This window comes from Gorilla gorilla, chromosome 7, assembly GCF_029281585.2.
Source record: "Gorilla gorilla gorilla isolate KB3781 chromosome 7, NHGRI_mGorGor1-v2.1_pri, whole genome shotgun sequence".
NCBI lineage: Eukaryota > Metazoa > Chordata > Mammalia > Primates > Hominidae > Gorilla > Gorilla gorilla.
In genome coordinates, this window is record NC_073231.2 from 50320617 (window position 1) to 50346118 (window position 25502).

The following is a 25502-nucleotide window of genomic DNA, read 5'->3' on the forward strand; positions in this document are numbered from 1 at the left end:
ATAATCCCATTTTTATTTTTACAAAATCCTACGTAATCCTACACAATCTAGAAGTATAGTGGGTTTTGGTTTGTTTGTTTGTTTGTCTGTTTGTCTGTTTGTTTTTAAGGAATGGGGGTAGGGAGCAAACCAAACTGTTGATCAGGATTATCTCCTAGAGTAGAAATGGGAAGCATGGATTTCAACTTTTCTTTTATCGATTTCTCCCAACTTCTTAAAACAAGCAAGTGTTATTTTAAAATAGTGTCAAATATAGTAAACTCTGGATTCTTTGCAAAACAAACCTCTAAGATAAGGTTTGATATTGCTTCTGCTAAAATAAAGCCACGACACTTCCGTGCACGAAAAAACGTCCTCTTGAGGACCTGCCACCCACAGATCACCCAGGTGCCCCCATATCATTCTTGAAATCCTACCTGTAAAGCCCAGGAGGAAGTATAGCGAATGCCAGTGGGTCTAGGAGCTCTGGGGTGAGCACGCCTCCGTAAGGAAAACGGCAACAGAATTTATTCTACTTTTCCAAGTAAACGATCCTTCCACAGAGGCACTTGGGACAAGAGGCGACGGGTACTTTTCACGTTTTCGATCTATTGGCTAAGATCCTATCACCTCAAAACAAGGAGACGAGGAAACCCTGGGATCTTGATCCCATTTCGATTGAGAAAACAACACGCTCCTTGCGAAGCGAAACGGGGCTGGCCGCGGGCAGCGCGGAACCACGCGAAGGCGTCGGGGGCGGGCGGGCGCGGGGACCAGGGCCACCCGGTGCGACAAAGGGGGCGAGCAGGCGGCAGGGCGCGCCGGGAGACAAGGCTGAGTGCACGCCGCCCGCGCCCTCGAAGGCTCGAGTCCCACTCCTTCCTCCCTTCTTGCAGCCCCGCCGCGCCCTGGCGAAGGCTACAGGGTCAGGTTCCCCGCACCGAGAAGCCCAGAAGCCCGGCTGCGGGCGCTCTGAAGATCCGGGACCCCGGCCTCCGTCCCCCGCCAGCTTTAGGGACTCTGGCGGCGTCTCTTAGCCGGGTAGATGTTCCTCCTTTCCCTCTCTCTTCCAAGCCGCTGCCAGGCCGGGGGTGAGGCTGCACCTCAGTCTTCAGCCCCGAAGGCCGCGCCCGGGGCGGGTCGCTCCCCATTCAGCTAAGAGGAAGCAGCGGCCGGGGGGGAGGCGAGGAACCTGGCCCGGCTCACCCAGCAAGACTGCGTTTCCCCCACCCTCGGCGCTTCTTTCTGTGAATGTGAATGGAACTAAGCGTTCCTTTCTCTCCCTCAATGGCCGGCGAGGGGAATTCAAATGCGGTCTTTGGGCGCTCGGTATGGGTCTGGACCTTGGTTTTCAGAGCCTGCGCGTCCAAGGTCGCTAGCCTTTCCCGAAGGAAGTGACAGCTGCGGCGGCGCGGGAGGCCCATCCTCGGTCGTTTAAAGCCACTTAAGGAATAAAAGCCCCCGAGAGAGCAAAAAGACCACCCGAAACCTCGGAAGCGTCGGGGGTGCCGGGCCCAACGCCCCCACGTGTCACTGCCGGGGACTCGCGAGGCGAAGCTTCCCAGCGCTCAAGGCGCTCCCGCCTCGTCCCCAGGTATCAGGAACAGACGCCCACCAGGTGCACCAGCGGGTCAGACGCCGCCTTCGGGCAGGCTGGGCTCTTCCGAACTGGGAGCGGAGAGTAAGGGGCTCGACCCCGGGACGCGAGTCCGGCCTTCTGGACTCCGGTTCAGGGTGTGTGTGCGCGCGGAGGGGCTTATCTGGGGGCCCTGGGTAGCACACGTGTCCGGTTTTTTCTCCCCGACTCCGCACGCCTGGAGCGGCAATACTGCCTGCCCTAGAAGGCCAGCGGCGAGTGCTCTCCACTAGGGTCCCAGGGAGGGTTTGGAAAACTGATGAGTTAAGTGAGCGACCCCAGGGGACAGAGGGCGAGTCGAGAGTCGGCCAATGGCTGCGGTGGGCGGGGAGAAGACGACGCGGGGATCTGCGTGGGCCGGGTCAATTCCCTACCCTCGACCTGTCGATGCCCCGCGGCCCCGCCGCCCCGCCCGCCCTCTTAAGCCTGGCTCAGCCCTCAGGGCCCGCCCGAAGTCTACCGAGCCCGAGTGGCCCCGCAGCGTCCAGGAGGCGCCCGCTCCGCGGTGGCGCTCTTGGAGGTGGTGTCGGAGGTAGGCACCGGACAGGACGCGCCTGGGGCCCGGGGCGGTGGTCTTCCAGGGCCGTTGGGGAGGGCGGCAGCACTCGCTGGCGCAGTTCGTTTTGGATGGTCGTTCTGCCCTCTCGGGGGCTTTGAATCCCAAGTTGCAGATCCCTGAGGTCGGAGGAGGCTAGGAGAGGGGCGCCTTTGGAGGATCGGGAGGAGACGGACTGCTGCCTGTGTCGTGGCTGACCTCTTCTCCTGACCCCGTGTTCTTTAATTTCTGAGTCATGACCCTGCTTGGTTTTCTTATTGGGCTCATTGATCTCAAGACCCGCCGGCCCTGAAGGGGCTTCATTCTTCAGCCTCGGTGAACTTGCTGCCTGTCTGTTATAACGCCATCCTTTCCCGGGGGCGGGAGGACTGGCAGTCGCCGAGGCTCTTCGCTCCCACCTGGCCAGGGCTTGTCCACGCGGCTCCCGAGGGGCGACCCCAGGCCCCAATAGTCCTGGTAGAATGATTGGAGTTTCCGAGGAACCCGGGGAATGTGGCGGACGCTGCCCGCGAGGGAAAAGAGGTTCAGGCGGCGCATCCTAGGGCAGCCAAAAGTGGCGCGCCCCTCCCCTGCGGGCAGTCAGGACCGCCAGGACCCGCGGGGTCAGACCGCCGGGCCGGAGCAGGTCGCGGGGTCCCTGGGCCTGCCCGGGGGCTCTGGGAGCGCGTCTCCATCTGCGCTGTGCGACCCAGGGTCCTCGGCTCTTCCCTCCCAGCCGAGGGTCCAGGAGCTCGTGGAGCTGTCGCTTGCTCCATTGCCCTCCGACCGCCTGCGCTCGGCTCCCGGCCCAGCCCCGAGGTTGGGAGGGCCCCGCGGCTCCCACAGACCCTACCAAAGAGTTTTGTAGGACCGAGAAGAAGGAAGGAAAGGGAACTTCAACGGGTTTTGCAGGAACCGGGTTGGGGGCCGAAAGCGGAGAGCGGGTGTGGGAAGGCGGCCGGGCTTGGGGAAGGGGTGCTTGGAGAGGGAAGGGGAAGGCAACACTAACCCGGAATTTAGAGTCGGGCGGGATCCCGGCTGATTTCCGTTTGGGGCTTTTTTATGTTTGCTTCTATTGCTGTTTTTTCGTTTTGTCTTAATTGTGGGAGCGGGCTGGCGGGGTCGGACTGGGGGCGTTTATCCTGTTCCCTTGGATCTGGGGCTGGCTCGGGTGGAGGAGGCTGGTGGGGAGGCGCGGGTCGGACCCCGGGAAGCCCCCGCGCGGTGTCCTCAGCGGCGCCCGCTTTTCCGCAGAGCCGCCGAGCGTGCGGTCCCGGGATGGCTCTACCCCGGCCAAGTGAGGCCGTGCCTCAGGACAAGGTGTGCTACCCGCCGGAGAGCAGCCCGCAGAACCTGGCCGCGTACTACACGCCTTTCCCGGCCTATGGACACTACAGAAACAGCCTGGCCACCGTGGAGGAAGACTTCCAACCTTTCCGGCAGCTGGAGGCCGCAGCGTCTGCTGCCCCCGCCATGCCCCCCTTCCCCTTCCGGATGGCGCCTCCCTTGCTGAGCCCGGGTCTGGGTCTACCGAGGGAGCCTCTCTACGATCTGCCCTGGTACAGCAAGCTGCCACCGTGGTACCCAATTCCCCACGTCCCCAGGGAAGTGCCGCCCTTCCTGAGCAGCAGCCACGAGTACACGGGTGCCAGCAGTGAAGATCTGGGCCACCAAATCATTGGTGGCGACAACGAGAGTGGCCCGTGTTGTGGACCTGACACTTTAATTCCACCGCCCCCTGCGGATGCTTCTCTGTTACCTGAGGGGCTGAGGATCTCCCAGTTATTACCTTGCTCACCCAGCAAGCAGTCAGAGGATGGTCCCAAACCCTCCAACCAAGAAGAGAAGTCCCCTGCTCGGTTCCAGTTCACGGAGGAGGACCTGCACTTCGTTCTGTACGGGGTCACTCCCAGCCTGGAGCACCCAGCCAGCCTGCACCATGCGATTTCAGGCCTCCTGGTCCCCCCAGACAGCTCTGGTAAAGGGAGTTCACACCATTTGGGAGTCGAATTGGACGGGAATGCAGGCGGGAACGGGAGTGTCCGGGAAGAGGCGCTTCCAGGTGGAGCTGAGGCTGCAGAGTGCGGGAAGGGGGAAGTACCTCCATGAGAGCCAGGGCTGTTCTAGGCTCACTTCTGAGGCCCTGCTTGCTTAACTGCATGACTAAGGTTGGTTTTAGTGATAGCTGAGGACCAAGAGAGAAATGGTTCCTGCAGTGAACTCCCAGGTAGGTTCAGATTCTATGCTAACATGCAATGACAGCCTTCGGCAGTTCACACCTAACAGTCCCAGCTCAGCTAGCTACGCTGACCTTAGTCAGGCGTTACCTCTGATCCTCAAATTCCTTGAATTTGCCTAATGGGGTTAATTACATAACCTTCCATGAGGCTGTTCTGAGTCTCAAATGAGAAATTGTATATGGAATTGTTTACAGTGAAATCGTATATGAACAGACCATGTAAAATGAGCAGGGAAAAATAGAAACAACAAACAAATATCAAACTGGGATGATGGTTACCTTTAGGGAGTTAAGGAGGGAAACACCTCATAAAAGCACTTTATAATGCATTTTTAATGAAAAATTGTTTTAACCTGCCTTTTGCTAGGATCTGATTCTCTTCCTCAAACTCTGGATAAAGACTCCCTTCAACTTCCAGAAGGTAGGCAGGACTCCTTGCATGGATTTCTTTCCCTGAACTAATGCAGAGTCAACTCTCCTCATTCTCTTTTCCTGCCTCGGCTTTCCCCTAGGTCTATGCCTCATGCAGACGGTGTTTGGTGAAGTCCCACATTTTGGTGTGTTCTGCAGTAGTTTTATTGCCAAAGGAGTCAGGTTTGGGCCCTTTCAAGGTAAAGTGGTCAACGCCAGTGAAGTGAAGACCTACGGAGACAATTCTGTGATGTGGGAGGTAAATCTGTTTCTGGTGGGTCTGCTGCTGAAAATGGGGCGGGAGATTAGTCCGGGGAAATCTTGGCCTTTGCCCTTTTAGGAGAGTCCTGGTCAGAGAGAGAGGACATCCAGGGCGGATATCTGTGGTTTGTGTTGCCTGTAAAAGGAAGGAATGGCCAGTGTTTGCTCCATGAGGATAGCACCTCTGCATGAATTCTGTGTTTTGTGGGTGCCTTAAGTCATTTTAGTCTGGAAGATTAGCAATGGAATATACATTTAAAGAATCAATACATTGTATTATATTTACAGACAAAACCAAATGCTTTAGATATTATAGAGTGCTGAAACTATGCTAAAGAGAATAAAAACAAGTTTTAAAATTCAATATTATTCACCTATAAAATTAGTCAAGGATTAAAAAAAATAACCAGATACTTTTCAAGATCTAGTGATGATATATTAGGGATATGCTAGTGGGACTGCAGTTTATTACCTGCAAGAGAAAATTTGTCAGAATGTATCAGATGCCTTAAAATGTTCAAAGTCCCTTGACCCTGAATTTCTACTTCTAGGAATATAGTACAGGAAAATAATCTGAAATTGAGGCTATGTGGAATATGTTAATCCTAGGGTTGTTTATAATAACAAAACGTTGGAGACAGCGAAATTGCCAGCAGCAGAGAAAGAAGTAATCTTTCTTTGTTTTTGTTTTTGTTTTTTTTTCTTGAGACAGAGTTTTTGTCTGTTACCCAGGTTGGAGTGCAGTGGCGTGATCTCAGCTCACTGTGACCTCCACCTCCTGGGTTCAAGCAATTCTCCTGCCTCAGCCTTCCGAGTAGCTAGGATTACAGGCATGTGCCACCATGCCCGGCTAATTTTTGTATTTTTAGTAGAGAGGGGTTTCACCATGTTGGCCAGGCTGGTCTCGAACTCCTCACCTCATGATCCGCCTGCTTTGGCCTCCCAAAGTGCTGGGATTACAGGTGTGAGCCACCAGGCCTGGCCTTGAAAGAAATAATCTATAGCTCCATTAATATGCATGAAAACTAACTGGGAGTAAAATATAAAACTATTCAGTTGTGTTTAAGTGGTGGAATTAAATAAAACCTTTTTGTTTCACTTACCTCTGCTTATGAAATTAACATGTGCTCACTATAGGAATTTGGGAAGCAAGAAAGTGATAAAAGTAAGAATCTTTTAGAATATGTCACATTAGGCAGGCTCAGTGTCTTACACCTGTAATTCTAGCACTTTAGGAGGCCAAGGTGGGAGGATCACTTGAACCCAGGAGTTTGAGGCCAGCCTAGGAAAGAATGAGGCTCTGTCTCTACAAAAAAATTTTTTAAAAAAATTTGCCAGGCGTGATGGTGCATGCCTTTAGTTCCAGCTACTCAGGGGGCTAAGGTGGGAGGATCATTTGAGCCCAGGAATTCGAGGCTACTGTGACCTGTGATTGAGCCACTGCACTCCAGTCTGGGCAACAGAATGAGACTCTGTCTCTGAAAAAAACAAACAAAAAAACCCAATATGTGACATTACCTAGAGAGGTGTCCTTAAACTAACAAATCTATGTTGGCATAAGTAAATTTATAAACTACTTGTAATGACATAGAAATCAGAATGATAGAAGTGTATTTGGTGGACTCAAGTGTGATATTTAGGTTACAAGTATTAAAAAAATTATTTTGTAGATTAGACCCAAAAAAAGACAAACTTCATGTCTTATTTCATTTAGATCTTTGAAGATGGTCATTTGAGCCACTTTATAGATGGAAAAGGAGGTACGGGGAACTGGATGTCCTATGTCAACTGTGCCCGCTTCCCCAAGGAGCAGAACCTAGTTGCTGTGCAGTGTCAAGGGCATATATTTTATGAGAGCTGCAAAGAGATCCATCAGAACCAAGAGCTCCTTGTGTGGTATGGAGACTGCTATGAGAAATTTCTGGATATTCCTGTGAGCCTTCAGGTCACAGAGCCAGGGAAGCAGCCATCTGGGCCCTCTGAAGGTGAGTGCACACCCTCGCCTTGCCCAATGAGGGCATCCCAGTAGGACTGGGCTCTTTTCCACAAACCCTCCATGCACAGCTCCTCCCTCCTAAAGGCTAATGCAGAGGACTAACCGAGAGTGTCTCTAACCAGGGGGGCATTACCCAGGTGAAGGAAAGCATCCTCAGTTTCCCAAAGCTGCGGAAGCTACTCCTATTTATAAAGACTTGTTCTTCTTCCCTACCTTCCACCCCAAGAATAAAAGAAAATCTACTAAATGGATGTAACTTCTACCATAGGTGAGCCAGTTTCTGATTCATCTCTGCCCAGGCTAATGTAGCTGAAGTCTAATCACTAGAGCAGTGTTTTTCAAATGGTGGGTTGCAGAGTTGCATGTCTTAGTGGGGTGGGAAATCAATTTAGTGGTCAAGACCCACATTAAAAAAAAAAAGTATAGAGTAGAATAGAAAATATTGATGGGAATCCCTTAAGAGTAAGGATTGTTTTGTGAAATTTCTATTTCACATGGATGTATGTGGGTATGGTGGGTGTCAAGCATAAAATACATTGCCTACTATGGGTCTCAGGCAAGTTTGAGAAATACTGAGCTGGACTCTCACTCTCAAACTTTAATGTGGGAATGAATACCCAGGGATCTTCATGATGCTGGTTCTCACTCAGGGTAGGGTCCCAGGATTTGGTATTTTTATCATCTTGCAGGGAGTGCTACTGGTCCTGGTTCCTGGACCACATTCCAGTAGCAAGGGGCGAGGGAACCACCAGCCCACTCTAGGGGTGAGACTTTGGAATCTACATGTTAAATAAGCTCTCCAAGTGATTTCTATATACACTAAAGTTTAGGAACTACTAATCTGGTAGATGGAACAAGATAAATGTAAATTGCTGTAAATAAGAGAGAAGGCAGGCCGGATACTGTGGCTCACACCTGTAATCTCAGCACTTTTGGAGGCGGAGATGGGCGGATCACTTGAAGTCAGGACTTCAAGACTAGCCTGGCCAACATGGTAAAACCTCGTCTCAGGTCGGGCACAGTGGCTCACGCCTCTAATCCCAGCACTTTGGGATGCCGAGACGGGCGGATCACCAGGTCAGGAGATCAAGACCATCCTGGCTAACATGGTGAAAACCCGTCTCTACTAAAAATACAAAAAATTAGCGGGGCGTAGTGGCACGCACCTGTAGTTCCAGTTACTCGGGAGGCTGAGGCAGGAGAATCATTTGAACCCAGGAGACAGAGGTTGCAATGTGCCAAGACCGCACCACTGCACTCCAGCCTGGGCAACAGAGCAAGACTCCATCTTCAAAAAAAAAAAAAAAAAAAAGAGAGAGAGAAGGCAAATGATTATGATGTAATAAATGTGTAAGGAGCAGGTTTAAAAAAAAAATGTCCCAGGCGTGGTGGCGCACGCCTGTAATCCCAGCACTTTGGGAGGTGAGGCGGGCGGATCACGAGGTCAGGAGATCATAGCCATCCTGGCTAACACGGTGAAACCTCTTCTCTACTAAAAATACAAAAAACTTAGCCGGGCGTGGTGGCGGGCCCCTGTAGTCCCAGCTACTCGGGAGGCTGAGGCAGGAGAATGGCGTGAACCCAGCAGGGGGAGCTTGCAGTGAGCTGAGATTGCGCCACTGCACTCCAGCCTGGGCGACAGAGCGAGATTCCGTTTCAAAAAAAAAAAAAAAAAAGTGAATGGCATCTGCATGCCTGTTTTCCCGCTAGGCTGAGATGCTTCAGGGCAGGAAATAACCCTAAACACTTTAGTATCTCGCGCTTCTGGATCCCAGTGCGTACTGAGTGAGAGGAAGACATTAGAACTAAGCTAGAAAAAGCTGCTTAGGGATGAGATGAAATAAGGCACGTGTAAGGCAGAGGGAGAGAGGGAAGGCAATCAGGCTCAGGGAACAGTGAAGCAGAAGGCAAGGAAATGTCCAGAAATTAGGGGGTAAATAATGAGCAGTCATTATTTATCTAATGATAAATAATGAGCAGTCAGCCGTCATTATTTATCTAATGATAAATAATGGTCCCAATGATGAGGGGCTGTCAGGATTGTTTTGGTGAACTATCTTCCTACTCCCCCAGGTATCTTATGTCCATGCTGGGTTCCCCCTGCCACTGAACCATCATAAACCCTCATTCTGTTGCTTGTTCTGATCACCTCTGATATCTGCATACAGGTTGAGTATCCTTTTTCTGAAATGCCTGGGACCAGAAGTGTTTTGGTGGGTGGTGTGGGTGTGGGAATGTAGGTAAAGATAGGAATGGAGGCAAAAATGGTTGGGATTCTCTATGATCTGTGGAGCTCTAAGTTGTCTCCTACTTAGCACCAAACCAAGACCTGTCGGTCACTTCCTGAAATGTACCAACTCCTTTCGAAATAAAAGTCAACAGGCTGGGCGTGGTGGCTCACACCTGTAACCCCAACACTTTGGGAGGCCAAGGTGGTTGGGTCACCTGAGGTCAGGAGTTCACGACCAGCCTGGCCAACATGGTGAAACTCTGTCTCTACTGAAAATACAAAAAATTAGCTGGGTGTGGTGTCGCATGCCTGTAATCCCAGCTACTCAGGAGGCTGAGGCAGGAGAATCGCTTGAACCCAGGAGGCAGAGGTTGCAGTGAGCTGAGATCGTGCCACTGCACTCCAGCCTGGGTGACAGAGTGAGACTCCATCTCAAAAAAAAAAAAATGAAAGAAAGAAAAATGAACAATGGATTTGAGAAAAGTACCTGCTTAGTAACTGGCAAGATGGTTATTATCCTTTTGAGAAATCATTATTATTTTTTGAGATAGGGTCTCACTCTGTCACCCAGACTGGAGTGCAGTAGTGTAATCTAGGCTCACTGCAACCTCTGCCTCCAGGGTTCAGGCATTTCTCCTGCCTCAGCCTCCCGAGTAGCTGGGATTACAGGCATGCACCACCACACCCAGCTAATTTTTGTATTTTTAGTAGAGATGGGGTTTCGCCATTTTGACCAGGCTGGTCTTGAACTCCTGGCCTCAAGTGATCCACCCACCTTGGCCTCCCTAAATTCTGGGATAACAGGCATGAGACACCATGGCCGGCCATTTTTGAGAAATTTTTTCACCATATGTATCAAATTATTACAATGTTTGTAACTTTGATGTCTCAGTAATACTCTTCTGGAAATTTATTATCGAGAAATAGTCCAAAAGGAAAAAGCTATGCTTATGAAGATTTTTAACTGTGGCACCACTCTTGTGAGTGAAAAATCACAAACAACCTAAATGTTCAGTAGTATAATAATTAAGTAAATGATGATACAGGCTCAGCAGCTCCAATCAAGAAATCCTAAATCCAAAATGCTCTAAAATCTGAAACTGAGCACTGACATATTGCCAAAAGTGGGAATTTCCACACACCAGTACTTAACACAAACTTTGTTTCATGCACAAAATTATTTAAAATATTGTGTAAAATTACCTTCAGGTGGGCCAGGCACGGTGGCTCATGCCTGTAATCCCAGCGCTTTGGGAGGCCGAGGCAGGCAGATCACCTGAGGTCAGGAGTTTGAGACCAGCATGACAAACATGGTGGAACCCCGTCTCTACTAAAAATACAAACAAATTAGCTGGGCATGGTGGCAGATGCCTGTAATCTCAGCTACTCAGGAGGCTGGAGCCGGATAATAGCTTGAAACTGGGGGGCAGAGGTTGCAGACCGAGCAAGACTCCATCTCAAAAAAAAAAATTACCTTCAGGCTATGTGTATAAAGTATGTATAAAACAAAACATAAATGGACTTTATATTTAGACTTTGGTTCCATCCCCAAGATACCTCATTATGTATATGAAATATTCCAAAGTTCGAAAAAAACCTGAAATCCAAAACACTTCTGGTCCCAAGCATTTCGGAAAAAGGATACTCAACCTGTTTGTTATTAACATGGAAGAGTATGCAGATATCAGAGGCAATCAGAGCAAGCAACAGAATGAGGGCTTATGATGGTTAAGTGCAGGGGATACCCAGCATGCAGATAAGATACTTGTATTCCAGTTCTGAACCAAGTGATACCTGATGCTTACAGCATTATTATGAGGACATATATTTTGGACAATGGAGGGAAACTTGTAAACAACTTCATTTCTTGGGAATAATTATAAATGAATGTTAATTTGTTAATCTGTTAATATGAATGGTTTGGATGTGATAAAAAGGAAAGAAAAATTAAAATTCCATTGCATTCTCAAATGAGTTTTTTTCCCCAAAGGCTTTTTGGTGAGGATTGGTGGTAGGTGGGAGCCTTCCTCTTTAAGGTCTTGAGTGGTGAGGGAAGGGTCTAGACTCTATGTGGGCGGGTTATTTGAATATGCAAGCATTCCCCTCTAGTGAGGGAGAGAGGGAATTTGTGTGTGTGTTTTGGGGTGTGGAGGTGTGAAGAGCTAGGGGGAGGGAGGATAGGGAACAAGATAAAATTAGGAAGGATAGGGAACAAGATGAAATTAGGTTTCATTTCTACCTAAGTGGTTGTTCTTAAGCAAACTCAGTACTGAAACTTTATTCTGAATTTTGGTGTGCTTTAGTACTTAGGTTTGTAAAATTGCTGACCCTCAATTCCCTTCCCACCCCAGGAAGCAGGAAGGCCAGGTATTTCTGACCAATAAAAATTCTACCTCTGTGCCAAAAAAGTGTCCCAGCACGGGGATTCTGAGAGTATTAGCACCTCAATGAAAGTGATAGACAGAGCAGGGCGATGGATCAGCTTGGGGCTGGCAGTTGCCTTCCTGGTTATTTACTTAATGAATAGTTTATTTCCTTAGCCACCTGTTAAACGTGCCTGGGATGTAGTTGTCAACTAACAAAGCCCCTGATGGACAGCTTCCCTGCTGTCCTGATGCTGAGAAGATTTCTATCTGCAGACTCTTGCATAGACTCACTCTTGGCTGCTCTTCCTCCCTGGGGTCAAACAATGAGATCTCTGTGGTGCATTCATAGTCAAAGCCACTTTATCCTCTGGAATCCAGAGTGTCCTCTGCAGGGATGCTTTTGTAGGTGGCCCCTGTTCTCTCGCCTTCCCCCAACACATAGACACCCCTGGACGTGGGACCTGCTTTGCTAGAGTCTAGCTGCACCCTCTCTAACTTCTCTCCTCCTCCCTCCTCCATTGATAAAAACAGATTTAGCTCTCTCAGTCTTGTCTGCCATTCAGTGATAGTATCACTCACATTGGTAAGACTCGGTAAGTGTTAGAATCAAATTAGTCATCACGGTAACCCTGTGCATTAGGGAAGTCAAGATGCTTTCAACCTTACTCTATACATAAAGATTCTAGCTCTGGAATCTGCCACAAGTTTTGAGTAATGAAGTATAAACTAAGAAGGCCCCTTGAATTGTGTAGAATAGAACAGCACTGTGAAGCCTGAGAAGTCAGCTGCGGGTGTCCTGGTGACTGCTCTGAGCTTGTAACTCAGGCTGATCTTAAAGGCACAAAGAGAAATAGGTCGGCCTCAGTGCCTCAGTGTATTAACCTTGTAACAAGTGCCAGGCAGGAATGTGTTCAAGAGCTGCAGGGTTGCACTGCCCTTAAATGAGGCTGGTGGAAGGGTCTCTTCAACAGTACATATCAAGGAACAAAAGGGAAAGAGAGCCTATAGGTTAAGATATTTAAGAGACATAGCAACCATATACAACATGTAGACTTTGTTTGAATCCTAATTTGAATGGACTGACCAGAAAGTAATTAAACAAATATATATGTGTGTATATAAATGTGTGTATATAAGTACATATATGTTTCTATAAAAGAATAAGAGTTAATTGTTTAGGTATGACAATGTGACAATGACATTATGGTTATGGTTTTTTTTTTTTTTTTTTCGAGACAAAGTGTTGCTCTGTTGCCCAGGCTGGAGTGCAGTGGCTCAGTCACTGCTCATTGCAGCCTCAACTAACTTCCCCAGGCTCAGGTGATCCTCCCATCTCAGCCTCTGGGACTAAAGGCGTGTGCTATCATGCCCAGATAATTTTTATTATTTTTTTGTAGAGATGGGGTCTTACTATGTTGCCCAGGCTGGTCTCAAACTCCTGGGCTCAAGCGATCTGTCCACTTCAGCTTCCCAAAGTGTTGGGATTATAGGCGTGAGCCACTGCACTAAGCTTTTTTTTTTTTTTTTTGAGATGGAGTTTTGCTGTTGTTGCCCAGGCTGGAGTGCAGTGGTGCAATCTTGGCTCACTGCAACCTGCGCCTCCCAGGTTCAAGTGATTCTCCTGCCTCAGCCTCCCAAGTAGCTGGGATTACAGGCGTGTATCACCACGCCTGGATAATTTTGTATTTTTAGTAAAGATGGGATTTCACCATGTTGGCCAGGCTGGTTTTGAACCCCTGACCTCAGGTGATCCGCCTGCCTCAGCTTCCCAAAGTGCTGGGATTATAGGCGTGAGCCACTTTGCCTGGTCACAATTATGCTTTTTAAAAATATGTCATCTTCTAAAGATTATGGTTAGATATTTTTGAGTCAAAGGATGAATTAGTATTAAAATAATCTACTATGGCGAGCGGTGATATAAATGAAAACAAAATTAGTTACGAGTTGGTCAAAGCTTGGTGTTTGGCACATGAGGGTTTATTACACTATTATTTTCACTTTGGTATGTTTACATTTTTCTGTAATAAAAAGGTTTTTAAAAATTCTCTTGGCGGCCGGGCATGGTGGCTCATGCCTGTAATCCCAGCACTTTGGGAGGCCGAGGCAGGTGGATCACAAGGTCAAGAGATCAAGACTGTCCTGGCCAAGGTGGTGAAACCCCACCTCTACTAAAAATACAAAAATTAGCTGGGCGTGGTGGTGTGTGCCTGTAGTCCCAGCTACTTGGGAGGCTGAGGCAGGAGAACCACTTGAACCCAGGAGGTGGAGGTTGCAGTGAGCCAAGATCACACCCCTGCACTCCAGCCTGGGTGACAGAGCAAGACTCCATCTCAAAAAAAAAAAAAAAAAGAAAAGAAAATTCTCTTGACTAGGCACAGTGGCTCACGCATGTAATCCTAGCACTTTGGGAGGCCAAGAGGGGCTGATCACCTGAGGTCAGGAGTTCTAGACCAGCCTGGCCAACACGATGAAACCCTGTTTCTACTAAAAATACAAAAATTAGCCAGGCGTGGTAGCGGGCACCTGTAATCCCAGCTACTTGGGAGGCTGAGGCAGGAGAATCGCTTGAACCTGGGAGGCAGAGGTTGCAATGAGCCAAGATCGTGCCACTGCACTACAGACTGGGCAATACAGCAAGATTCTGTCTCAAAAAAAGAAAATTCCTCTTGAAGTAGCCAAAAGAATTCTTGGCTAAAAATAAATAAATAAGTAAATAAATATCCTCTTGAAGGAACTAGGGAGGGAAGTAACTGAAGAGACATTGTGTTTGCTGTGTTTGACAGAGTCTGCAGAAGGCTACAGATGTGAAAGATGTGGGAAGGTATTTACCTACAAATATTACAGAGATAAGCACCTCAAGTACACCCCCTGTGTGGACAAGGGCGATAGGAAATTTCCCTGTTCTCTCTGCAAACGATCCTTTGAGAAGCGGGACCGGCTTCGGATCCACATTCTTCATGTTCATGAGAAGCACCGGCCTCACAAGGTGAGTATTAGGAGGACACATGACCCACCATCATGTTCTCTCTCCCTTCCCAAGCTCCTGAACACGGGGAGTTGCCTTGTAGGTGCTAGCTGCAGGACTGTGATGCCTGATGGACACCCTCTCTGAAGGAGGAGAGGATAGTATTACGAAACAGGCAGGCGTGAATAGGCACAGCAATGCACATGTGTTAGGATGCATGTACCCACAGAGGGAGGAACATGGAGGAAGGAGTGTCCCCGGCCACCTGGACACGTGGATTATGAAAGATGCACAGAGGTGGCCTTGAGCCAAGTATAGAAGGACAAATGGGGTGTCTGATTTATACTGGTGGCAGGGTTAGTTGGGCAGGAAAGAGTCGAGCCGTTCCAGACAGGAAAGAGCCTGGCATGTGCTCCTGGGGAACTGCGCCTTGTTCCAAATCTGTGCAGGTGTGTTGACAGGTATAGGTGAGGAGGAAGCGAAGGCATGATCCTTCCAAAGAGTGGAAGGCCTCTACAGTGGGCCGAGGATTTTGTAAGACAGAAAATCAGTAATGACATTAGGGAGCCATTCCAAATACCTGGATGCTCTGCTAGGCTTGCTGCAAAAAAGTACAATATTCCCTTGGGCTTAATTAAAAGGAGGACGAGGCTTGGGCACAGATGCATTCTTGCTTGACTGTTGGCCTTGTCAGAAATACCTCAGGCAGCTACGACCTTGAGCCCATTTTCCTGTTTTGAAAATTGAGAGTAAAATCATCATAAAATTGTCCTAATTTCTCCCTTCCTTCCTAAGCTTCTGGAAAAGTCATGTTTAATCACTATATTATATACTCCTATAAAATTTGAATACATTTACAGTTATGTATTTGTGTAATTCTAAAAGGATTTAAAAATATCAGGACGGTGAAGGTATTTCTCGCTTATTAGACTGGCAAAAGTGAAAACTATCCAGTATTCTGATAGTGAAAAGTTTGAGACTGCATGTTTATCAACACAAAATTGATTATATAAATTATGGCTTACTGGCCAGGTGCAGTGGCTCACGCCTGTAATCTCAGCACCTTGGGAGGCTGAGGTGGGCAGATCACCTGAGGTCAGGAGTTCGAGACCAGCCTGGCCGACATGGTGAAACCCCGCCTCTACTAAAAATATAAAAACATTAGCCGGGTGTGGTGGCACGCACCTGTAGCCCCAGTTACTCTAGAGGTTGAGGCAGGAGAATTGCTTCAACCACAGAGGCGGAGGTTGCAGTGAGCCGAGACTGTGTCATTGCACTGCAGCCTGGGTGGCAAGAGCGAGACTCCATCCCCCCCCCAAAAAAAAATATATTATCAAGCAAAAACCAAATTACAGAAGATGTATAGAATGCTTGCTCTCTTTGAAATTGGAGGCCAGGAGTGGTGGCTCACGCCTGTAATCCCAGTATTTTGGGAGGCCGAGATGGGCGGATCATGAGGTCAGGAGATCGAGACCATCGTGGCTAACATGGTGAAACCCCATCTCTACTAAAAATATAAAAAATTAGCCAGGCGTGGTGGTGGGCGCCTGTAGTCCCAGCTACTCGGGAGGCTGAGGCAGGAGAATGGCGTGAACCTGGGAGGCGGAGGTTGCAGTGAGCCGAGATCGCACCACTGCACTCCAGCCTGGGCGACAGAGCGAGACTCTGTCTCAAAAAAAAAAAAGAAAAGAAACTGGAGGACTGTCAGCCAGGAGGTCAGTAGATGACAGGACTGATGAGGAAGCTGGTGATAGTGAGATGATGGCTTACCCTTCAACAGACGAGCTGCTCTTACAGTAGAGTGGAGGAACAATCTTTTTTTTTTTTGAGACAGTCTCACTTTGTTGCCCAGGCTAGAGTACAATGGCATGATCTCAGCTCACTGCAACCTCCACCTCCTGCGCTCAAACAATCCCCCAACCTCAGCCTCCCAAGTAGCTGAGCTGAGGCTATAAGTGCACGCCACCATGCTCAGCTAAATTTTTGTATTTTTTGTAGAGATGGGCATGTGGTGCGCACCTGTGGTCCCAGCCACTCGGGAGGCTGAGACGCCAGAATTGCTTAAACCCAGGAGGCAGAGGTTGCGGTGGGCCGAGATCGTGCTACTGCACTCCAGCCTGGGCAACAGAGCGAGGCTCTGCCTCAAAAATAAAAATAAATAAATAAATAAATAAATAAATAAATAAATAAATACAAAGATCTGCTCTCTCCTCTGCCCCATAAGCATGCCTGGAAAGAGGTTGTGAAAGCACAGAAACCTTTCTCAGAGAAAAATTGTTTTTTCTCTTTAGTAAGTGTAATTTCCTTAAAAGTGATGTCAAAACCAAAGGCCTTCTGCTTTATCCCTGGCAAACTCTCGGTGCTTGCACCTCTCTGGTAGTTTACTTCACCTGGTGTGGAATTCCTGAGACAGTTTCGAGAGGAGTTGCCAGGGTCAAGAAACAACATTAATTATTCACAGCGTGTGAACAAAATATTAACCTCTTCATGCAAGTTCAACACGTCTCAGATAATCTGCTACTGTGCATTGCCATGTTGGCTTACATGTTCATCGTCACCCCTCCTTGATTTCTAGCTCCTGGTTTCTAGCAGTGTGGAGCACACAGTAGGTACTCTGTAAGTCGTAGATAATTGTTGAGTTAATTGCACAGTACTTGTAGTTTACTCATAGCTCTGTGAGGAAGGCAGAGTATTTTGCCCATGAGCAAGATCGGAAAACTGAGATTCCAGATTTAACCGATGTGCTGTAGTCACACAGCTACCTGTTGAGAGAGCAGGACTAATTCAGGCCTCTGCCATATGCCACAAACCTGTTCAGTTCCCACATTCCACATCTGAAGCAAGAGGTCTCTCAGGTTGGGTGCCGTGGCTCAAGGCTATAATCCTAGCACTTTGGGAGGCCAAGGCAGGAGGATCCGTTGGAGTTCAAGACAAGGCTGGGCAACATAGTGAGACCTCATCTCTACAAAAAAAATTTTTTTAAGTTAGCTGGCTTAGTGGCACGCACCTGTAGTCCCAGTTACTCAGGAGGCTGAGGTGGGAGGATTGCTTGAGCCTGGGAGTGCCAGGCTGCAGTGAACCGTGATTGTGCCACTGCAGTCCAGTCTGGCTAACAAATTGAGATCCCGTCTCAAAGAAAAAAAAAAAAAAAATTGGAAAAGAGTTCTTCTCTAACCCCAGGTAAACGCAAGGTTGAAATGGACTTGTTAGAGGAAGGTGTGATTTCACCTATATTTTTCTTTTTCACCTTAGTGTTCTACATGTGGGAAATGTTTCTCTCAGTCTTCCAGCCTAAACAAACACATGCGAGTCCACTCTGGAGACAGACCATACCAATGTGTGTATTGTACTAAGGTAAATGGAACCTCTTACTAAGGAATGTGTCCTGAGCTCTGCTTGAATGTCTATGGATAAGAACTTGAAACAAAGCCTGGCTTAATGAGTTCTTGGTAAATGTTAGTCAAATATCAGCCCAGTCCTCATTTCCACCCCTGAATATGCTCAAGTTTGCTAAAGATGGTCAAATATAACCAACCTCCTATTGCCAAGCTGGCATTTAGAGTACATGTAATAAAATACATTCCAAATTTATGGGGACCTGATGACCTATTACATAGTATTTAAAAGCACTAGCCGAGTGTGGTGGCTCACACTTATAATCAAATTTTCCATGCATCAGTGGCTCATGGCTGTAGTCCCAGTTACTTGGGAGGCTGAGGCTGGAGAAGATTGCTTGAGTCCAGGAAGTGGAGGTTGCAGTGAGCCGAGATTGCACCACTGCACACTCCAGCCTGGGTGACAGAGTGAGACACTGTCTCAAAAAAAAAAGGAGGGGGTGGGGAGGCATGGTGGCTCAAGCCCGTAATCCCAGCACTTTGGGAGGCTGAGGTGGGCAGGTGCCTGGAGATAGGGAGTTCAAGACCATCCTGGCCAACATGGTGAAACCCCATCTCTACTAAAAATACAAAAATTAGCTGGGCATGGTGACGCGTGCCTGTAATCCCAGCTACTTGGGAGGCTGAGGCAGGAGAATCACTTGAACCCAGAGGCAGAGGTTGCAGTGAGTCAAGATTGTGCCACTGCACTCCAGCCTGAGTGGCAGAGTGAAACTCCGTCTCCAAAAAAAAAAAAAAAATCACTATTTCATAGTATTTAAGAACACAAACATGGCCAAGGTTCAAATCCTGCCTCTGGTGCTTACCTAGCTGTGCCACCCTGAGCAAGTCCATGAATTCCTGTTAGTTTCCACATTGATAAACTGGGGAGAATAGTCTTTACCAAGTTGTTGGATAACATCAGTAAAGTATATAAAACTCTTGTAACAGTGCCTGGCACAACATAAAAGTACTACTGGAATGTTAACTGCTATTATTACTACTTTAATCTGTGAAGGATGCTACTGATGTAATTTTCTATAGGAGCATTGCAGAAGCGGCATCTAGTCTATGTTACACAGAATACAGAGTTGTAAAAACAGAGATGAATCATGTGGTTAGAGGTTGCTATAATAGAAACAATAGGTTGACCACGCTTTAGACATATTACACCAAAATAGCTCTGTACTACCCAATGTGCAGTTAGCGGTTAATCATATGTGACTATTTCAATTAGTAAAGACGAAGTAAAGTTGAAAAATTCCATTCCCTAGGTTGCATTAGCCACATTTTAAGTGCTCAATGGCTCCATGTGGCCATTGATTCCCAAGATGGACAGCGTGGGTACAGAATATTCCCATTATTGCAGCAAGTCCTGTTGGAAAGCACTGGTATAGATTATGTTTCAGTCACTGAGTCATTTACACTTTTTACAGTAAAGCCATAAAAGGAGTAGAGGCTGTCCTACAGCTACTTCTAAGCCTCTCAAAAGGAATAAAACATTGAGTCTACCAGATTAGAGCAACTAATACCTCCAAAGTGTGTGTCAATAGAATGAAAATAATGGGCATAGAAAACACCACTGAGCTGGGCGTGGTGGCTCACACCTGTAATCCCAGTACTTTGAGAGGCCAAGGTGGGTGGATCAACCTGAGGTCAGGAGTTTGAAACCAGCCTGGTCAACATGGAGAAACACCATCTCTACTAAAAATAGAAAAATTAGCTGGGCATCATGGCGCACCTGTAATTCCAGCTACTTGGGAGGCTGAGGCACTAGAATCGCTTGAACCTGGGAGGTGGAGGTTGCAGTGAGCCAAGATTGTGCCACTGCAGTCCAACCTGGGTGATGGAGTGAGATTCTGTCTCAAAACAAAGAAATAAAACAAACCTACAAACCATCTGAAAAAGTTTAAATTAAAAAGAAGAATAAGAATAAGAAGAAAACCAGTAAGGCACTGACTTATGCAAAGACACTGGCCGATATTAGCTTCTGGTCGATATTAGCTTCTCTTTCTGTAATGAGGTTTGTCTTGAAGTATGATCCTAGGACCCACATGCATCAGAATTGCTTGTTTAAATGCAGGCTCCTGGGTCTCATGTCAGATTTATTGGGTCACACTCTCTTGGGTAGGGTTGGCAATCTGCTTTTTTTTTTTTTAAAGAGAGGGTCTTGCTCTGTTACCTAGGCTGGAGTGCAGTGGTGCCATCATAACTCACTGCAGCCTTGACCTTCTGGCTCAAGTTATCCTCCCACCTCAGCTTTCCAAATAGCTGGGACCACAGGTACATGCCACCATGCCTAGGTAATTTTTTTACTTTTTGTAGAGGTGAGGTATTGCTATGTTGCCCAGGCTGGCAGTCTGCTTTTTTTTTTGAGACAGAGTCTCACTCTGTCACCCAAGCTGGAGTACAGTGGCGCAATAACAGCTTACTGCAACCTCTGCCTCCTGGGTTCAAGAAATTCTCCCATCTCAGCCTCCTGAGAAGCTGGGATTAAAGGTGCACGATAGCATGCCTGACTAATTTTTGTATTTTTAGTAAAGATGGGGTTTCACCATGTTGGCCAGGCTGGTCTCGAACTCCTGACCTCAGGTGATCCACCCGCCTTGGCCTCCCAAAGTGCTGGGATTACAGGCGTGAACCACTGCGCCTGCAATCTGCTTTTTTACAAACTGGACCTCCAGATAATCTAGCCATTGAAGAACCACTGTTCTAACATCCAGTGCTTCTCAAAACTAGCCAGAAGGACACATCAGTGGAGTCCTTTCGGATTAAGGCTACTGATGATGACCAGGAGTGCTCTATGGCCTTAAAACCCAAGGTTCGTCCATAAGGATGAGCAACAGTGAAATTAACCCCTTAGTTTAATTGGTTGTCCAGCTCATGGGAGTTGACTTTTTCTTGTGTTCTGTATTTCTGTTCTCTGCAGAGGTTCACTGCCTCCAGCATACTCCGCACACACATCAGGCAGCACTCCGGGGAGAAGCCCTTCAAATGCAAGTACTGTGGTAAATCTTTTGCATCCCATGCTGCCCATGACAGCCATGTCCGGCGTTCACACAAGGAGGATGATGGCTGCTCATGCAGCATCTGTGGGAAAATCTTCTCAGATCAAGAAACATTCTACTCCCACATGAAGTTTCATGAAGACTACTAGCCCTGCCAGGCATAGTGACTAACGCCTGTAATCCCAGCACTTTGGGAGGCAGAGGCGGGTGGATCACTCAAGTCCAGGAGTTCGAGACCAGCCTGGGCAACATGGTGAAACCCCGTCTCTACCAAAAAAATACAAAAATCAGCTGGGGGTGGTGGCACATGCCTGTGGTCCCAGCCACTCAGGAGGTCGAGGTGACAGGATGGTTTGAGCACAGGAGACGGAGGTTGCTGTGAGCTGAGATCGCCCCACTGCTTTTCAACCTGGGTGACAGAACCAGAACCTGTCTCAAAAAAAAAAAAAAAAAAAAAAAAACAACAACAAAAAAAACGACTAGCCCTCAAGAGTGTGGAGACAATGTAAAAACAAGAGATTCAGATTCTCTCTATTTCCTTTTATGGGTTATAGAAGTCCCTGCAGTTGGCTGTGTGTGGTGGCTCATGCCTGTTATTCCAACACTTTGGGAGGCCCAGATGGGCGGATCAGCTGAGGTCAGGAGTTCAAGACCATGCTGGCCAACATGGTGAAACCCCGTCTCTACTAAAAATGCAAAAATTAGCCTGGTGTGGTGGCACATGCCTGTAATACCAGCTACTTGGGAGGGGAATTGCTTGAACCCAGAGGCGGAGGTTGCAATGATCTGAGAAAAAGGTAGCTTTTTCTCTACTATTTTCCTTGGGCCCCCAATTATACTATGCGGTCATCACGTGTTATATTTCTTTATAGAAAAGATTCTTATATATATAAAGAGACAGAGAGGCAGATCCCAACATGTTACCCAGGCTGGTCTCAAACTCCTGGGCTCAACTGATCCTCTCGCCTCAGCCTCCCAAAGTGCTGGGATTATAGGTGTGAGCCACTGCATCAGGCCTAGAACAAATCCTCTAAAAATTCACTTATCATACTGTGCACTTGGCAGAAACAAAAACAAACAAAAACCCCACTAAATAAATAAATATTAATTTAAAGCCAGGCGTGGTGGCACACACCTGTAGTCCCAGTTGCTTGGGAGGCCGAGGCAGGAGGATCCCTTGAGGTCAGGAGTTTGAGGCTGTAGTGCTCTATGATCACACCTGTGAATAGTCAGTGCACTCTAGCCTGGAAACAGCAAGATTCCCACTTCTAAAATATACATAAATAAATTAAATAAAAGTAAAAATTTGGCTGGGCACAGTGGCTCATGGCTGTAATCCCAGCACTTTGGGAGGCTAAAGTGGGCAGATTGGTTCAGCCCAGGAGTTCCAGACGAGCTTGGGCAACATGCTGAAACCCTATCTCTCCAAAAAAAAAAAAAAGAAAAACTAGCCAGGTATTGTGGCACATGCCTGTAGTCCCAGTTACTCAGGACACTGAGGCGGAAGGATCGGTTGAGCCTGGGAGGTCGAGGCTGCCGTGAGCCATGATGGTGCACAACCTGGGTGACAGATCAAGACCCTGTCTCAAATAAATAAATATAAATAAATAAGAACTCATTCGAGTCAGAGCTTCATTAGTATTGTAACTATCTTCGGTCATGAATTAATATTCCATCTTTATTTTGATTAATTTAAAACACGTTGTTCCCACCCCTCCCCCACCACATAACAAATGCCAGTTAATGTGTTTAGCTCCAAAGTTACTTGGAGGGCACAGAAGTTATTTGTCCCACCATCTGTGATGTTAAGCAGTTGGGGAAGAAATATGATAACCAAATGAAGAAAGGCTAAAAAAAAATACTGATACTGCTCTAGGTTTAAACCTGATTTCATTATTGATTAATAGACAGTATGAAATATACAGGATATTTTGGGGGGTTTTTCTAATTAGCTGGTTCTTGCTAATACAGGGTGCAGAGCACACACAAACACACAGAGGCCCACTGAAAAGAAAAATGTGCCCTGCATGGTATCCTACGGCTGATGCAAGTGTTCGGGGAATGGGTTTCTCTAACGTGCACAGAGACATCAGACTCATCTCATACGTGGATCATAATAGCCAACAACTATCGAGCATTAACCCTGTGAGATGATACCACTGAGTTTACCACTTTACAGATGAGGAAATTGAGACTGAGAGAGATGAAAGAAGTGGGGCAAGCTGATTTGCCTCTAAGAGGCAAAGCCAGGTCTGCCCAGCTCCAGAGCCCAGCCTCCTAACTAGCCTCTATGCCTGGTTTATGGATCCTGTTAAGAATATAGCATTTTTTCTGGGCCAGGTGCAGTGGCTCATGCCTGTAATCCCAGCACTTTGGGAGGCTGAAGCAGGTGGATCACCTGAGGTTAGGAGTTTGAGACCAGCCTGGCTAACATGGCAAAACCCCATCTCTACTAAAAATACAAAAATTAGTCGGGCATTATGGTGTACGCCTGTAATCCCAGCTACTCGGGAGTCTGAGGCAGGAGGATTGCTTGAACCTGGGAGACAGAGGTTGCGGTAAGCCGAGATGGTGCCACTGTACTCCAACCTGGGTGACAGAGAGAGACTCCATCTCAAAAAAATAAAAAAAAAAGAAAATAGCATTTTTCTGGAGACTACCCATCCCATTCTTCCCTATATTAAGTTAAGCAATAACAGACTGAAATACCCACGTGGAAGATTTGAGACCAGAATGAGCAGGATAAAAGTGCTTTGAAGGCAGCCACAGCTGCTGAGGATCTGTCCCATCCCAGCTGTGTTTCTGCTGACTGCCTGGGGATCTGCTGCACCCTCCACCCATGGCCACAAATGGAGCAAATTCAATATGGAACAGATGCCCCTTCCGGAGGGAGGCTCCCAGCTCTAGCCCAGTCCTTTGAGAGAGAGATATAGTGCAGGTGGAAAAGCAGTGACAGATTCTACTCTAGGGAATTATTTGCTGCCTTGCTGAAGTCTGAGTAATTTATCCTAATGGGAATGTGCCCTGTTGTTTTAGGACTGTTTTACTTCGTGTTAATTAAGACAGAACAATGGTCTTTCGAAGAGATGGGGGCTCATTGTGTAATTAGGCAGCCTTTCCTTAACAGCTGGTTCAAAATGTATTACTCGAAACATGTTCTTACTGTTATGGGTTTAAACATTATTTTTAAATCAAATAGTAAAACAAGTCATCACAAACTGGTGTGATCCCAGTTTTTTCACTCATTGAATAATTCAAATTAACAACTTCATTCTTTGACCTCGAATAGCAGCAAAGGGAGGTAGGGTTATTTTATTTTATTTTATTTTTTTGCTCTTTTCTAACAGTCATTCAAATGCATGCATGCCAGTAATTGAACAATCAAATAATAATACTGTATAACGGATAATATATCCTATACTAACTAGAAAATTTTGGGGACCATTTCATTTAATACCTGTTTACTCAAAGTTTTGGTCATATTGATAGGGTTACATATTTCAACTTTTAGTTTGGGAAATACAGTCATTCATAACATAACATCTTTCTATAGTAATACCCTGAAGTTCTTTTATGTTTATTTTTTTTTAATGTATATTATTGGCCAGGTGCAGTGGCTTATGCCTGTCACCACAGCACTTTGGGAGGCCGAGGCAGGAGCATCACTTGAACCTAGGAGTTTGAGACCAGTTTGGGCAACACTATAAGACCCTGTTTTAAAAATATATTTAAAATTTTAAAAAATAAAATGTATGTAATCTATTTCTAAAGCTAATTTAAACCAGTTTAAAATAATAATAAAAGACGGCCAGGCATGGTGGCTCATGCCTGTAATCCCAGCACTTTGGGAGGCCGAGGTGAGCAGATCACCTGAGGTTGGGAATTCGCCACCAGCCTGACCAACAGAGAAACCCCGTCTCTACTAAAAATACAAAATTAGCCGGGCGTGGTGGCCCGTGCCTGTAATCTCAGCTACTCGGGAGGCTGAGGCAGGAAAATCACTTGAACCCAGGTGGGGGTTGTGGTGAGCCGAGATCACGCCATTGCACTCCAGCCTGAGCGACAAGAGCGAAACTCTGTCTCAAAAAAAAAAAAAAACAAAAAAAAAAACAGTAGACTAGGACAGTCAAAGTAGAAGACAAAGCACCACGTAGAATGTAGAACGAGATTAAAACTACGCTAATATACTTATTCTGGCTGAACATTTTTAGATGCAGCATAAGGTATAACATAGAGAATGTAGATTTTGGAGTCAGGCAAACTAGTATTTGTCCCCCATTTCCTCATTGTATAATGTTGGACAAATCATTTGATTTCTGAGGTTTAACATCACATCCGTAAAATTGAAGAACCATTGCTTTATTTGATTTATCCTCCCAGTCACTGCAGCTATTAATTAGGAGACACCATTAGAATGAGGACTGCAGGCAGTATGGTGTACTTACTGGGAATAATGGATACCAGTGGAAAACAGTTTTGTTATTTTATTGTTGGAAATACAG

General features: G+C 47.0%; 1 protein-coding gene across 2 annotated transcripts; it reads left to right on the plus strand.

Moving 5' to 3' along the window:
* Positions 1-765: 765 nt before the first annotated feature.
* Positions 766-22614, plus strand: PRDM14 (PR/SET domain 14). Of its 2 annotated transcripts, none has more exons than XM_055349627.2 (8): positions 766-1573; positions 3405-4128; positions 4757-4810; positions 4902-5059; positions 6776-7046; positions 14437-14639; positions 17871-17972; positions 20922-22614. In XM_055349627.2, the coding sequence occupies exons 2-8, from the start codon at positions 3429-3431 to the stop codon at positions 21147-21149; spliced, it is 1716 nt and encodes a 571-aa protein (XP_055205602.1). In that variant the 5' UTR covers positions 766-1573; positions 3405-3428; the 3' UTR covers positions 21150-22614. The 2 variants fall into 2 exon arrangements, with proteins under 2 accessions (XP_055205602.1, XP_004047181.1); XM_004047133.5 differs by lacking the exon at positions 766-1573 and adding an exon at positions 1594-2147.
* The last annotated feature ends 2888 nt before the right edge of the window (positions 22615-25502 follow it).

Excerpts from the sequence above, each read along its gene's own strand:
- PRDM14 (XM_055349627.2), top strand. The coding sequence starts at position 3,429 with ATGGCTCTACCCCGGCCAAGTGAGGCCGTGCCTCAGGACAAGGTGTGC. Across the intron at positions 7,047-14,436 it reads GCCATCTGGGCCCTCTGAAG|AGTCTGCAGAAGGCTACAGA; the intron begins GTGAGTGCACAC and ends TGTGTTTGACAG. Across the intron at positions 17,973-20,921 it reads AATGTGTGTATTGTACTAAG|AGGTTCACTGCCTCCAGCAT; the intron begins GTAAATGGAACC and ends TGTTCTCTGCAG.